At 49.3% G+C, this 14,866-nt stretch overlaps 2 protein-coding genes across 6 annotated transcripts in view; both read left to right on the top strand.

Moving 5' to 3' along the window:
* Positions 1-10,443, top strand: part of LOC102748820 (multidrug and toxin extrusion protein 1) — a 56,511-nt gene extending 46,068 nt beyond the window's left edge. For 4 of the 5 annotated variants that reach the window (XM_081805649.1, XM_081805650.1, XM_081805648.1 and 1 more), the window contains 3 exons: positions 5,180-5,274; positions 5,992-6,061; positions 8,035-8,648. In XM_081805649.1, coding sequence (XP_081661775.1) covers positions 5,180-5,274; positions 5,992-6,061; positions 8,035-8,267 — 398 coding nt within the window. In that variant the 3' untranslated portion in view covers positions 8,268-8,648. Of the gene's footprint in view, positions 1-5,179; positions 5,275-5,991; positions 6,062-8,034; positions 8,649-10,070 lie in introns of those variants that run through there. The other variant, XM_081805647.1, reaches the window with a different exon arrangement.
* A 203-nt stretch (positions 10,444-10,646) lies between these two features.
* On the top strand, positions 10,647-14,785 carry LOC145717458 (multidrug and toxin extrusion protein 1-like). Its single transcript, XM_081805995.1, has 3 exons — positions 10,647-10,811; positions 10,949-11,050; positions 13,551-14,785. The coding sequence occupies exons 1-3, from the start codon at positions 10,647-10,649 to the stop codon at positions 13,713-13,715; spliced, it is 432 nt and encodes a 143-aa protein (XP_081662121.1). The 3' UTR covers positions 13,716-14,785.
* The last annotated feature ends 81 nt before the right edge of the window (positions 14,786-14,866 follow it).

Below are 14,866 nucleotides of genomic sequence, written 5' to 3'. Positions count from 1 at the left end.
CCACTGATAGGGTCCCTTCCAACAAGGTTCAGGAGCAGTTTCTCTCTGCTGTCTTTTCCAGTAGATGAATTCTCCTGGGTAAAGATTATGAAGAAGCTGTTTAGGAAGACGTTGTGGAAGGCAGCCTTAAGCTGTTGGCGGTAGGACCCTGGTGATAGTTTGCATGAAGCCGGTCAGTCTGGTCGGTCTGGTATTGGGGGTGAAATCTCTAGACACAGGCCTTCCAGTTCCTAATTCATAGGGGATAACCGATGTGTCTGAGGGAGTTGACTATATGTTGTATATAGTGTGCAAGACTAAAGGGAATACTTTTGGCCAAGGGAGCTCAAGGGTTTCTGAAAGTTCTGCTAATTTCAATTTAAGGATGACCTCTTGGTCCTTTCTACTTTTACCAGAAGATGGCAGGGGATGAAGACAGGATAGTTTTTTTTTTTTTTTTTTAAGATTTTACTTATTTATTTGACAGAGAGAGAGCACAAGCAGGGGGAGCGGCAGGCAGAGGGAGAGGGAGAAGCAGGCTCCCCGCTGAGCAAGGAGCCCAATGTGGGACTCAATCCCAGGACCCGGGATCGTGACCTGAGCCAAAGGCAGACGCTTCACCGACTGAGCCACCCAGGCGCCTTGTAACGTTGATGTTTTATAATGGCCTCTGAATCCTCCAGAGATTTATCTTTTGAGGCCTCACATAGGACCAGAGCCTGGTTAAAGCAGCTTTACTGGCATAAATGATGTGTGAGCATTTCCTTCAGCTTCCACATTTTCTTGTCTGACGTGGACCACAACCTTTAAAATAACCACCTGTCTGGGAAATAGAAGTGCATTTAAAAGCTCCTTGGGGCGCCTCGGCACAGCTGGTTAAGCATCCCAACTTTTGGTCTTGGTTCATGGTCTCGGGGTTGTGGATCAAGCCCCATTTCGGGCTCTGTGCTCAGCGCAGAGTCTGCTTGGGGTTTTCTCTCCCTCTGTCCCTCCCGCTCATGCTTCTCTCTCTCTCAAATAAATAAATAAATCTTAAAAAAAAAGTTCCTTAACTTGCTGTCCGTCTGTGATGGGGGTTCCAGCAGAAGAGAGAAACCCCACTGTGTTTCCCAAGCACCCCCAAATCAGGGGCTGCTTTTCCAAAAGCATCAATCTGCTGTCTGCACATATGTTTCTTCTCTGGTCTTTGCTGGCTGACATGCTTTAGGAAGCACAGTAGGGTCTGCCGTCTGTGGTGCTTGCAGGTGGAGGGGACTGTATTCCAAAGGAGAGCTCACACTAGGGGTAGACATCCTGCCTGATAACGTCCAGCTTCAGCGCTAAGGTGCGATTCACCAGCAAATACTACTAGGTCAGAGTTGTCAAGAGGGGTCTCGAATAAAGCTGAGTAAGGTACGGAGAGTTCCCTAGTGCAGGGAAGACAATCACCAGGCTGCCCTGCTTCTGGGAGTTTAGGGGAGTGGCAGGGATCAGGGGGGTTGCGGGGGCGAATGGTAGTGTGAGAGGAAAGGATGTACCAACAGAATCTCCTAAGCGGTTAATCCGCTGGCTGAAAAATGCTGTGTGGTCTCAGCAGTGGTATCTGCTTCATGAGGAACTGTGAGGTCTGGGCGTGGGGGGGTAGTCTAGAACTCACTCATCAGAAGCATCCACAGGTTTTGAGGCATGGAAGCTATTGCCTGAAGACAAGAGGGAGAAGCCTTTGCATTGGGGTCAAGAGTAAGACTATGGTAAACATTGGGCTTTTGATGGTTTCCCTGAGCTTCAGTTAAAACCCCAAGGGTTTGTCCAGATGGCCCAGGTGCAAATAGACAAAATGGTTTTTTTTTTTTGTAGTTACGGATGCCTGGGCTTTAAAGAGGATGTAGAGAAGCCTTCTTCAGATTCCAGAAGCCTGTTTATGTAGGGGCCTCCTGAGCAGAGGGCCCGTCACTCTGGACTTAGTCAATTCATAAAGAGGTGTTGCAGTCTCAGGGAAATTTGGCTCCTGCTGTCTGCAATATCCAGCTAAACCTAGAAATCCTACATAGGTCAGACCCTAAATGAACTGAGTTCTCGTAAAATTGTGATCTTGTGTTTGAAACTGTATACCTTTTGTGCCAAGGCTAAGAACAAGGAAACGGGATTTTTTAAGGCGGGCTTCCTCCTCCTCTGCACAAAGTAGGAGCTCTGGTACCACGTGTACCAGGACTGAATCACAAGGGAAATTTAGGTGTTTACAATTCTTGATTGAGGAACAGAGAAAAAGAGGGGGCTTGACTGTACGGATCCACTGCTGTCCTTTGCAGTGAAAGCAAAGAGTTATTGGCTGTCTCGGTGAGCAAGGCAGACCCGAGACCCAGCACATTGTGGCAAGTGGCTTCCGGCGGAATTGATGTCAGGATGGTACTGGGTTAGGTATTAGTGGTGAGTGAGGGATCACCATCTTGGTGATGACCCCGAGGTCTTGTGTAAATCAACTGGCTTCATTCATTAGATTTTCTTTTTTTTTTAGTGGCAGTTACAAGGGCCAGTCCAGGGAATGAGAAGACCTGTAGCTATGACGTTCAGCTCTAGGTTTGATTCCCTTCGTTTGCCTTGAAGGGATGCTGGAGAAGGTTAGGTAGCATTTGGTAGGAGCCATCTGAACTTCTGTGCATCTTGCTGCAATTATTGGGCTATCTCAGAAGAATATTAAGGCCATGGAATGTCAGGTGCAGGGTCAAGATCCTTGTCTGGGGCCCGTGTCCAATATAATAGAGGGGGCAAGGTCTATCCAGAACAGCCCTGACTTGACTATGAATAGAGGAGTCCTCTGGGACCTCAAGACATGGTTCCCTCCGGTCTACCTTTGATATCACAGTTCCATCTGCAAAGTCAGTCTTTGCCTCTAAAATTCTGCAGGGGTGGTAATCACAGCAGGAAGGCGTGTTTCTTAAGGGTTCAAGGGTTCCAGTTAAAGACTGGGAGATTGGGAAAACCTGTGGCTTATTTGAAATACCAACCACCTGTGTGGTATGTATAGCCTGAGGCCGAGGTTGGGCAGGGGTGACAGGGTTGTACATAGAAAGAGTGGCAGGCGTCCATCAGGCGTTGGTGACGATGGCCATCTAATATTTACAGTTAATTCCCCTGGAGTGTTTAATGAGTGCTTTTTGCCTTCCGCAAGCACTCTCGCTGACCTGAAACAAGAGACTTTTGTCTTGGTTTATCTTTTCTAGTGTCCCTTCTGTTCACAGTATCTGCAAGTTGTCCTTGTAGTAGGTGGTTGGCTGGGGGCGGTTGGGGGATGGGCCCCCCCCAGCTGTCTCTCCGCAGGGCCCCACGTTTACTTTGGGTCTTGTCTCCTTTTTGTCCCAAAGTCCTTTCCAAGTATTCTGCCAGGTGTTGTCGTTCAGCGAAAGGGCTATTTTTCATATCAGGTTCTGCTTTCATATGAGGGCTCCGATTTCAGTTTTAATTTTCTCACGGACCTAAGGAGACAAAAGGGTGGCTATTGTTGACACATCAGCACCTTCTCTGACTCCCAAACGACAGGTAGCACGGGCGGGCGGAAGACCAAAAAAGAATGCTCTCTGGATCAAGGCCAAGGTCGCAGGACCCGAAACTGTAACAGGAGAACCTCCTCTGGTTTTCCTGGTAGCCCGCAGCAGAGTTGGTCCAAATGGATGCCTGTTGGGTGAGAACCACAAACTCATGGGTCTAGGAGATCGGCGCACGTAACGGGCTGTGTCCTGGACTCTAGTCTTGGCCTGTGACAACACTTAACCCAGCACCGCAAAAAAGTAGCACAAGACACAGCAAAAGGGATGAAAAGGAATGACCTGACACCACCAAGGACACCAAACAAATGGGAACCAGTGGTATCCAGGTACCAAACCAAAGAGGAAATGGCCAAGGAGCTCACTGTAAAGAGATTGGGGTGTGGACCTGGCCCCAATTTACCACATCCTCTTGGACTGCACACACCACGAGCAGAAAGGCACAAGGAGCCTCTGTGGGTACCACATCTGGTTGGATGCTGGGGTCCATGTTTGGTAGCGTGGGCCAGGTCTTGGGGGGCCTCCATGATGGGTTGTGGAAATAAAGACCAGCTCAATGCAAAAAGCAAAGCCCATTCATTCTGAGCTTGCTCCGTCAAGCAAGTCAGCCACCAGCACTTGGATTTTGGCAGAGACCCAGAGGCAGGCAGAGGGGTGGGAGAGCTTTGCTGTGGGACAAAGGGGAGGGCTCAGGTGGACCCGATGGCCTGGGAAAGCTGGAGGCGAGCTGGGTAGAACTGAGGCGTCCGGTGGGATTGGTCAGGGGTGCACATTTACTTTCTCTGGTTGGTCCTAAGTTGGAAGCAGGGACAAAAATTAGGGAAGGTGTCAATTACTAATCAAGTCGTGGCCATTTTGGGTCAGTTATTGCAGAAGTTATGATTTAGTTCCCTGGATTGTCCCTGGAGTCTGATGTGTCCCCGGCTGGCTTCGTGGGTTTTTTATTGTAGATCAAGGGTTGGTTTTCTGGACGGGTTGCTGTAGGCTGTGGATCAGAGTTCTGTTTTTACCTACGGTCTGACGATTGCCCGTTTGAATATTCAGTTCCTCACCGTTGACCAAAGAAACCCTCCTGGCTTGGGGCGTCCCTCTGTGTCCTGTGTGGGTTTACTAGGTAGAGTGTGATGGTACCTTGGGATCCACAAGGCCCTTCCGTCTTCCATTCCCACTCAGCCTCTCCTTTTGTGTGGTCATCTCTCTGTGGATGACCGTGTCCTGGGAGCTCTGGAAGTCTGTGCCCAAAGCCCGTGAGGGCCTGCAGGAAGTGCCAAGGGAGGGAACATACAAGGCTGCTGACCTCTGCATTTTGAACATGTTAGTCTAGGAAAATAGAACGTAGCAGTTCGGAAGTACAGAACTCTTAGAAGTTAGAAATAGTTTGTCCTGGGAACTTCATTTCCTTATAACTGGCACTTCTCTTAATTGTTAGGCTCCCAAAGGCCAAAAATAGCCTCTGAACGTCAGGTCTGAGATCCAGAACGCTGGGCAGGGACTTGCCCTGGGCCTCCCAGAACCTTCTGGAAACCAGAGGAGAGAGCACGTGCGAGGTCTCTGGTTCACTGTGGGCTCCACACCAGGCTATGAGAGCAGATTCTCAGAAGTGACATGGGACCAGCTTATTCCCCAGGGGCAGCCGGTTTCCCACGGAATTAACCTCTGTTAAATATTTCCACTTCTAGGTCTGTGGTCAGGGATCATCATCTGTGCGATCACGCAGTCTCTGTGTTTTCTCGGCTTTATTGCTCAGCTAAATTGGAAAAAAGCCTGTGAGGAGGTAACTATGCTCATTGCTGGCCGGGTAAAAATTCCTGTCCTAGAAAACAAACAATCAGCTCAGGCTCTCTCTCTCATTTTGGAAGGGTCTTTCCCCTTTTATCACCAATCCTACTTTGTCGTTGTTGTTTTAGCTGCATTTAATTCAGATGCCAAGGGCCAGATAACCCTGGATTTTAATCCATTCCCCTTTGTTTTATTCATTGAATAAAAAAATAGGGGTTCCTTTCTTCCTTGCATCCCATACTAAGCTACCATCCTTACGCCTGAAAAGCCGATTTTAGGACAAGATTTGGAACTGGAGAGGTAGGTGGGATGCCAGCAAATTTATCCTGACACTGTTTTTTATGATCCCCAAATATTTCATGAAGATACCTGCGTCCATCTGTCTCTCCAACTTGCTAGGGTCATTGTGGGTCTGAAAATAGATGGTAGATAAAAGAACTAAAGGGAAGGGCAAGGAAGGGATTCTATGATCTTGGGCCCCGCCTTCCCCCTCATGTGCTTTTTCCATCCATCTTTCCCCCACCCACGGATGCCGTGTCAATCATTCGGAAAGACAATTCCATACTTACAGAGAAGCTCCAGCCACATGTCAGCTAAAGAAAATGCCTTGGTTTTTCCTACACTGGGTAGTCAAGTCAAATGTTCTATTAACATTATGTTCTATTAACACTAAATAAAGCCTTGCGGATTTACTTCGAGTTTCATCTTCTAGGCTCAGATCCATGCCAATTTGAGATTCCATGTGGCCCAGGATGGGACTTCTGCTGCCTGTCAGGACCCAGGTAGGGAGTAACTGCCTCAGCTCTTGGAACAGGCCTCTCCGGGGGGTCCTGGAGGGGCCATCGGTGGGGGACAACCAGATTTGCTGCCATGAGCTCCCACTGAACTTGGGCAATAAAGTTTCAGAAACAAATGGTAAAGTCACACAAACCTGAGGTAAACAGACTTGGTAGTTTGTTTGCTTGCATTCCAGATACTAACATACTACTACAGATGATTAGAGGTTGCCGGTCATCCATTCCTTGGCTTACTCATAGAAGCATTTCACAGGCATTTCTAATGCTTGGTCAGCCTGTGCTGTGACCTTATCTTGGAGAGACTGACATGTTTGTGTTCGTGGGGTTTCCCCATCCCCCAGGCCAACACACAGGTGGGCTTTAAACAGATTATTGTTTTTAACTGTTGCTTCTGGGAGGCAGCATGCAACTGTGGGTATTGTTTTCCTTCTGTCCAATTAGTAACCCTCCCCCGCAGATTCCCAGTTCCTCGGGCAGTGAGTCATGGACTCACACTCTGTTCCTTGCTTCTTTCTAACTGAACCCCTTTGAGCTCACAGGCTGGCTGAATGACAGCTGGCCCCCATTCTGCCATTCCCACTAGTTCTCGTTTACCTTGTCCGGTCCCCTGTGTGGCTGGTTATCTTTGTGTTCCCGATCTTGTATTTGAACATTGTCTGTAGAAGGAATTGGAAGCCAACGATGATATCGGTCTTCAGAGAGGATTTTCCTTTGCTTGCGTCAAACTCTTAGGGTTACTAGCTGTGTAGGGCAATTTCAACAACTGAGCTTCCTGGACCACCCAGCTGACTTGGGAGGCAACAGCGGTGGGGGCTGGTTGACTTCTGGTTCGTCCTTAATTCTTGGACACAGCCCTTGAGTTTCAGCCTGAAGTACAGAGGGGTTTACCTCGGTAGGGACTGAACTCCCCAAAGCATCGCTCAGTCCAGATGGAGAATTCTCAGGTCCAGAGTGGCCCCAAAGGCTGGCTCCTAACTCGAGGTCTCCAGCTTCCCCTAGATCTCGCCCTGGTGACTTTTTGTTGCCTTGGTAGCACTCTTGACACCTTCAGGATGATACTTTTATTTTGTCCAGCTTTCATAATGATCTTCAGAGGATGATTGGTCCAAATTTTCTACCATGTACCATTTATAAAAGCAGGGTAATAATACGTCATAGTACCTCATACTACTGTCGTGAGAGGCAAGTGAGCTTCGTACGTGTTAAGTGCTGAGAACGATGCCTGATGTGGAAAAAGCATTTTTTTAAAAAGATTATTTATTTGAGAGAGAGGGGCCAAGGGAGAGGGAGAAGCCGACTCCCCCGTTGAGGAGAAAGCATTTTATGAGTGAGAGCTGGTGTTATTCTATTGGAAATTGTTTTCTCTCACAACTGTGAGGGCATCATCACATTCCTAATATCCACTATGCTTTACGAAGAAGTCCAATGCCCATCTTCTTCTTGTTCTGTTAGGTTAACTGCCTTTATTTTTTCCTTCGGGAGGTGTGGGAAGACTGGATGTCCATCTGAGTCACTATCCTGCTGGATGCTCAGTAGGCCTTCTGACGCGAAGATTCTCATCTCTCTTCAGTTCTGGGGATGGCCTTGAATTATTTCTTTGGTTATTTTTCTCCTCCGTTGGCCTTGTTGTCCTTCTGGACTGCTAATTAGATGAGTGTTGGCCCCCTGAAAACTTCCCCTATGAACCTTAACTTCGAGAGCCCCCATATTTCTCTAGCTCTTGTGGTGGGGCAGAGCTCCCTAGAAGACCCAAGCCGACAGCAATAGGATTCAGTCAGAGTTTGTGAGTGAACAAACAGAGAGGCCCTCTGAGATGGAATTTCTTTTATTTATCCAAGGTAGCAACTACTTTCTGAATAAACTTTCCCCCGGCTTACGAACACATATATATGGCATCTTTTATACAAATGAAAAAAATATCCTTTTACACTGCTGACTAAGTTCCTTTTTCCCTTCAGTCGCTTCAGTGGGCCCTGAGAACCGTGGAGGAATTTTAATGAGAGATGTTGGAAGAAGAGATGAGACTCAGTTGGACCAGCAGATGAGCCAAGAAGAACGTCTTGAGGCCTATCCAAGGGACAGGACTATATTGACTGGGAAACAGTTGGTGGTGCGGCGTGGGCTTCTGCTCCTGGGGGTCATTTCCGTCTTGCTCGAAGGGATTTTAGTGCGAATATATGTCCAGAGTTGAGTGACAGGCAAAAGAGAGAGGGAGAGTCAGGTCAAGTGATACTTAACAAAAATTCATAGGCCCAGTGGTGGGAATTTGTTCTCAGTTAGGTTAGTTTCAACTGTGCCCATGGGTTTCAAGAATTGCGAGTTCAAAGTTATGTTTTCTAATGAAGAAAAGGAACTAAGGTACAAACTATGTTCTTGTCCAAGACAGTGTCTGAAAGTTTAGAGTGATGATCATTCAGTTCATGCACCATTGTCTCAACCAAGGACCACTGTGTACTGACTGCATTCATCTTATAGCTTTGATAGTTCTTACTGTTTCTTTAGTTAAAACCCCTGTACGGACTGCTTAAGGTTTCCTACTGTTTGAGTTATTTAAAATGTATTTTGCAATATATCTTCCCTTGTGCCTTCAGTGATTATTCAACGGGCGAATGGCATTCGTTAATACTCAGCTGGGATCCAGATCTCAGGCGCTATGGGCAAAGGTGTCGTTTGAGAAACCAAAAGGGAGAAGACCTAGATTAAGCAGAAAGGAGTCAGGTGGCATTGATGAGCAAGCTTCCTGTTAAGGACCTGTCTTTTTTTTTTTTTAAAGATTTTTTTTACTTATATATTTATTTGAGACCGAGAGAATGAGAGAGAGCACATGAGAGGGGTGAGGGTCAGAGGGAGAAGCAGGCTCCCTGCTGAGCAGGGAGCCCGATGTGGGACTCGATCCCGGGACTCCAGGACCATGACCTGAGCCGAAAGCAGTCGCTTAACCAACTGAGCCACCCAGGCGCCCTTAGGACCTGTCTTAAAATCTGTTTGGGCTGACATGGATTGGCAGAGACAAAGAGGAAGCTGTGGGCCTCACTGAGAACCAGCACTTCATTTTTCTAGAGTGGTAGGCCTCCCACAGAGCGGAATAAAGGGTTTGAAGAGCTAATCCAGGCAAAGGAAGAAGTCAGACCCTTTCCTGTGTTGATAGAAGCGGGGATTGTAAAGTTGGAAGGCAGAAGAAATGAAAAGAGGGGTCCAGGAGAGGGGAGGCTAGGGGCGGGGGTCCTGTCTTTGTCTTTAAGAAGGCACCCCAGCGGGGCACCAGGGTGGCTCAGTTGGTTAAGCGTCTGCGTTTAGCTTAGGTCATGATCCCAGGGTCTTGGGATGGAGCCCCACATCCACATGGAGCCCCACATCGGTTCCCTGCTGAGCAGGGAGCCTGCTTCTCTCTCTCCCTCTGCTTGCCACTACCCTGCTTGTGCTCTTTGTCAAATAAAATCTTTAAAAAAAAAAAAAAGGCACCCCAACTTTGGGTGGCAAACATGGTATATCCAGGAGGTTTTGTGTGGTGGTGTCTCAAAAGGATGGGGTTTCCATGAATGCTCTCTCCTCCCCGCCCCCCTCCCTTGGAGAATAGTTGGGGAAGTCTTTGGAGCTGTGAAAGTCCAAACCACCATTGCTAATTCGTCTCGGGGGTCAGAGCACAAGACTTAAATAGTGGCTTTGGATTAAGCAGTAACCAAGTCCTACTTGGACTCAGCCTTCCCCGCAGCAAGCCTCAGTATTAAGTACACTGGGTGCTTAGATGGATACAAAGAGCTAGGCCTGGCCTTTGCCTTGAAAGAACAGATAATGGACCAGATCAAAAAAAGTTTGCTACCATGAGTAAAAAGCACCCAGGGCCACCTTCCGGCATCTCCACCCTCAAATGCTTGCTTCTTGGAGGACCATTTTGCAGGGGCGAAGAGAAAGGCCTGCCCTTAAGGTTGGGCCCCAGCAACGTCTCCTCTCTCAGGTCTTTGTTAGGAAGTTCATACACACCCTCTTCCTTCAGTCTCCGACAGATACTCCCTAGCCTTCTAGAGACTTCTCACGGTATCTGCCCCTCTTCGTCAGGTAGGAGCCCGGGGATGGGGGATGGGGAGGCTTATCTCCCGATCCCAAAGTGCCTGCGAGGAGCGCATCCCCGGGGGAATATTTCAACACACCCGTAACCCGAGGCAGAAGGAGAGGTCACCCCAAAGGGCAGCAAAGCGCTCCGGAGGTGCGGAGCGGGGAATTACGAATTCGCCCTCTCCGAACCGCCCCCCCCCCGCATATTTCACTCTAACGGCCTGCAGTCGCCTTTGTCCTCTAAGAGCGCCCCCCACGCGGCCTCCCGCGCCCCCAGATCGCGTCCGACCCCTCGGGGTCTCCGCGCCCCGCCCCCAGCCCCCGGGGATCTGCGCACCGCGACGGTTGGCGGGGGCGTCCCGGGTGGCGCGGCCCGCCCCCATCCCCATCCCCACCCCCAGCTGCGTCTGCAGGTGGGGAGGTCCGCGGGCGCGCTGGGCGGGGCTGGGCGGGGCGGGGCGGGGCGGGGCCGCCCCCAGCCCTCCGCCGCCTCCCGCGCGCCAGTGCCCGCGCCAGCATGGAGACCCCCGCCACCGCCGCCGCCGCCGCCGCCGCCCCCCCGGACAGCGCCCAGCGGCCCGACGCCCCGGGCTGGCGCGGCTGCCTGCGAGGCCTGCGGGGCGCGCTGCCGCCCGACGTGCGACGCGAGGCGGCCGCGCTGGTCGCGCTCGCGGGCCCCGTGGTGAGTGCATCCCCCCCACACCCCGCCCCGACGGCGGCCCGGCCCCGGCCCTCCCGGAGCCTGCCCCCCTCCTCCTCGGGCCGGCGGGCGGGCGGGGTCGGTGTCAGCTCGTGCTCTCCTTCCTTTTCCCTCGGCAGTTCCTGGCGCAGCTGATGATCTTCCTCATCAGCGTCGTCAGTTCCATCTTCTGCGGGCATCTGGGCAAAGTGGAGCTGGACGCCGTTACGCTCGCGGTGTCGGTAGGTGTTCCGTTGCTTTCATCTTTTCTTTGGGGTCGACCCGGTGCTAAAGCCTCGGAATTTGCATTGTATTACATGGCTGCTGTCTTCCCTTGCAGAGTCGGCCTTGACCCAGGGGTACCTTGCTTTGCCTTATCTTTAGATTTGAAGGAAGATTGGGTCAGCTACTTAAGGAGGAGTTTCCGTCTTCGTAGCCATCCCGCCGTGGCCGAACGGCTCGGGATTGCAAGGAATTGGTAGCAATGGTAGAAATTGTGCTGGTGAATCGAACAGCACCGCATTTTTTTTTTTTTCCCGTTATAAAATCAAACCAAAGAACTTAGAGGTGATGTAGGTTGTCTGCCATGACTCCGAATTACACAATTCATCATGGGCGCAGTATTTCACGCTCGTAATAACGTGTCTCCCTGTGGGCCGTGGATTGAAATTGCACCTCCTTTGAAGTCTTCTGTCCCTGGGTTTTGGTTAGTGATGTGGTGGAAAGGTGCCTCCCTCTTGCGTCTCATCCAGGCTTTCAGAGAAAGTGAAAAACACTTCCAAGGTGGTGATGGCTAAGGTGGTCTCTCTCAGTCTTAGAAGATGTCCCCTCCGTCCCCACCGGAGGTGGTTATATGCCCTAAGATTGTGGCGGGACCACAGAAGTTTCTCGTTTCAGCTTTATGGTTGGGATGACTTCAGTATGTGGAATCAGACACTTTATTTACAGGTCTGTTATTGAGTGAACTAATTCAGGTGAAGGAATATTTGTGGTTCCTTTCAAAGTTTAGATGGGGCCTCTAGAAACAGTCAAGAAAGCAGAGAAGCTTTAAATACAGGCTGTTTACTGTGTCCCCTGGAGACGATGAACTTGACCCCTCCCCCCACATAGGTCATTGTGGCCCCGAGACACCTTGTACTCCTGGTCATTCTTTTGGCTGTGAACAGATAGTAACAGTGGGTTATTATTGGAAACTTGAAGGGTCACTTTCTTTCTGTTTCTCTACAGGGCCCACAGTTGGGAGTCTAACTTTTCCTATCACAGCTTCCAAACCTTTCTTTCCCCATGTCCTTTCTTAAAAATTTCTTTTAATTAATTTTTGTATGAGATATAATTGACATACAGGTATATAATGTAACAATTTGATATTTGTATATATTGTGAAAGAATCACCACAATAAATTTACTTAACGTCTGTCACTCTACACGGGTTTTTTTTTTACATGTGATGGAATCTTTCTAATATTTACTCTTAGTAACTTTCAAATGTGCAATACAGCATTATTAATTATGGTCACTATGCTGTACATTGCATCCCCACATTTTACATATTTTGTAGCCCCCCCCCCCCCCCGCCAATCTCTGGTAATACCCAGTTTGCTCTCTGTCTCTATGAGTTCAGTTTTCCTTTGTTTAGATTCCACACGTGAGATTATATGGCATTTGCCTTTGACCGGCTTATTTCACTTAGCATAATGCCCTCAGTGTCCATCCATGTTGTTACAAATGGCAAGATTTCCTTCTTTTTTTATGGCTGAATAATATTCCACTGTGCATGTGGGAACATGCACGTGCACATGGGTGTGGACCACATTTTTCTTTATCCATGCATCCATCAGTGGACACTTAGGTTGTTTCCAGATCTTGGCTTACGAATAATGCTGCAGCAAACATGGGGGTGCAGATATCTTTTTGAGTTAGTGTTTTTGTTTTCTTTGGTTAAATACCCAGGAGTGGGATTGTTGGATCATATGGTAGTTCTATTTTTAAGTTTTGGAGGAGCCTTCCTACTGTTTTCCCAAGTGGCTGCAACAGTTTGCATCCCCTCCAATAGCGCACAAGGGTTCCCCATCTTCTCCAACACATGGTATTTCCTGTCACAGACCGTCACAGGTGTGCGGTGATAGTTCCTTGTGGTTTTAATATGCATTTCCCTGAGGATGAGTGATGTTGAGCATCTTTTCTAGTATCCGTTGACCATCTGTGTGTCGTCTTTGGAAAGATTTCTATTCAGATCCTCTGCCCAGTTTCTAATCGGATTGTTTGGGGTTCTTTTGCTCTTGAGTTGGATGAGTTCTTCCTCTGTTTGGAGATGAACTCTTTATCAGATTCATGATTTGCAAATATTTTCTCCCATTCTGTAGGTTGGCTTTCCATTTCGTTCGTGGTTTCCTTTACCAGGTGCAAGCTTTTGCGTTTGGTGTAGTCCTGCTTGCTTGTTTTGGCTTCTGATTGCCTTTGTTTTTGGTGTCAAATCCAAAGAATCATTGCCAAGACCAATGTCGAAGAGCTTACTGCCTGTGTTTTCTTCTAGGAGTTTAATCGCTTCAGGTCTTGTGTTCAGGCCTTTAATCCACTTTGAGTTATTTTTTTGTATATAGTGTAAGAATGTGGCCCAGTCCCATTCTTTGCGCTGTGGCTGTCCAGTTTTCCCAACACCCTTTATTGAATAGTCTGTCTTTTTGCAGTGCCTGTGTTTGGACATTCCCTCCAGATATATCATCCTATACTTTTCCCTGTCAGCGCTATCCAGTGGCCAGAAAAGGCGGTGTTCATCGAACTGCATGCTCATCTCTTTGGGTGTGTGGGCCCCACCTCCCTCCATCTCACTGGCTTCCAGGACCCCCCAAATCCACTTCAGGACTGACACACTGCACATTTTCGTCCCTCAGCATGGACCCACGGTAGATGTTTTAAACTTTACTTTCCCGCTAGCAATCTTTTATCCTGTCAATTCCCCACACCTCCTACCTGCCCTTTGACCTCGTGGGGTCTTCCCATGCCGTGGCCCCGCCATCTTCTCTCCTTCCCGGGATGGTGGGCCAATCCATGCCTGACCTCCCCTCACCTGCCCTTCAACACTGGATCTCCATTACTCCCCTCTTCAAGACCAGCCTTCTGCCTGTGTTCCAGAACGATCCTTCCTCTTCCATTTCTTCTCTTTAATTGGTCCCTCTGCACTCTGATAAACATATCCATCTCTCTCCTTTTCTGTAAAAACCATCTCCAGCTGCCTGTCTCCCTGCCCAGCCCCCTGTCTGGCCTCTAGCCACTTATGCTCTTTGCCAGAAAGTCTGTCTTACGTCTCCATTTCCTTTTCTCCCCATTGCAGCCTGGCCTGTATTTCTCTACCACTCTATTTAACATACCCTGACTAATGTTGTCAGTGACACCCCTGTTCTCCCTTCTCTAGAGGTCTCTCCCTAACCTGGCCTCAGCATCTCCTGGCCTCCCGGGGACTCTGCCTCCTCTTTGCTTCCACTGCTAGTTCTCCTCGGTTCTCCTGCGCCCCTCTGACAGGCGTATCTCTGTCTCTTCCCCTCCTCCTCCTGTTCATTGGTGCCTCTCAAATTTGTGTCTCCCTCCTTGACCAAGGTGCCCCTGTCTGTGCCTAAGCGCCTCAGGATCTATCAGCTTGAATACGCCAGGATCCTCTCACACTCAGAAAATGTGTGAAGCCCTAGTGGCCATCCTCCCTGACAGTACCTAGACACTCCCCTCTGTTTTTACACCCCACCTCCCCATCGACCAGCAAGCCCTGCTAACTTCATTTCCCGCCTTTCTTAAAATGACTCCTCTTCTTCTGTTTCCTGCTACCACCATCCTGGCCCAGCCTTCACCCTTCCTGCCAGCCCTGGGCCGCCCCTCCCCGGCCCTGATTCCCATCTCGTCCTCGTCCAGTCCCAGCCATAAAAAAAAAAAAATCAGGCCACTCCCTGGCTTAACCCCCTTCATTGGTCCCGTCACCAGACAGTGAAATCCAGGCATGGGGCATCCTGCCTGTGGGTGCCCACTGCATTCTTTGACTTGCATGTGAGGCTCGGGCGGATCCTTCTAGA

The sequence above is a fragment of the Leptonychotes weddellii genome, chromosome 15 (assembly GCF_054177405.1).
Source record: "Leptonychotes weddellii isolate Sample4059 chromosome 15, ASM5417740v2, whole genome shotgun sequence".
NCBI classification, from domain to species: Eukaryota; Metazoa; Chordata; class Mammalia; order Carnivora; family Phocidae; genus Leptonychotes; species Leptonychotes weddellii.
Note: the sequence above shows the minus strand (reverse complement) of the source record. Positions and strands in the feature narration are given on the sequence as shown.

Bases quoted from the DNA above. Each gene is read 5' to 3' on its own strand.
- LOC145717458 (XM_081805995.1), top strand. From the start codon at position 10,647: ATGGAGACCCCCGCCACCGCCGCCGCCGCCGCCGCCGCCCCCCCGGAC. The intron at 10,812-10,948 runs GTGAGTGCATCC...TTCCCTCGGCAG, and splicing joins TCGCGCTCGCGGGCCCCGTG to TTCCTGGCGCAGCTGATGAT. The intron at 11,051-13,550 runs GTAGGTGTTCCG...TTTCCCTGTCAG, and splicing joins CCGTTACGCTCGCGGTGTCG to CGCTATCCAGTGGCCAGAAA.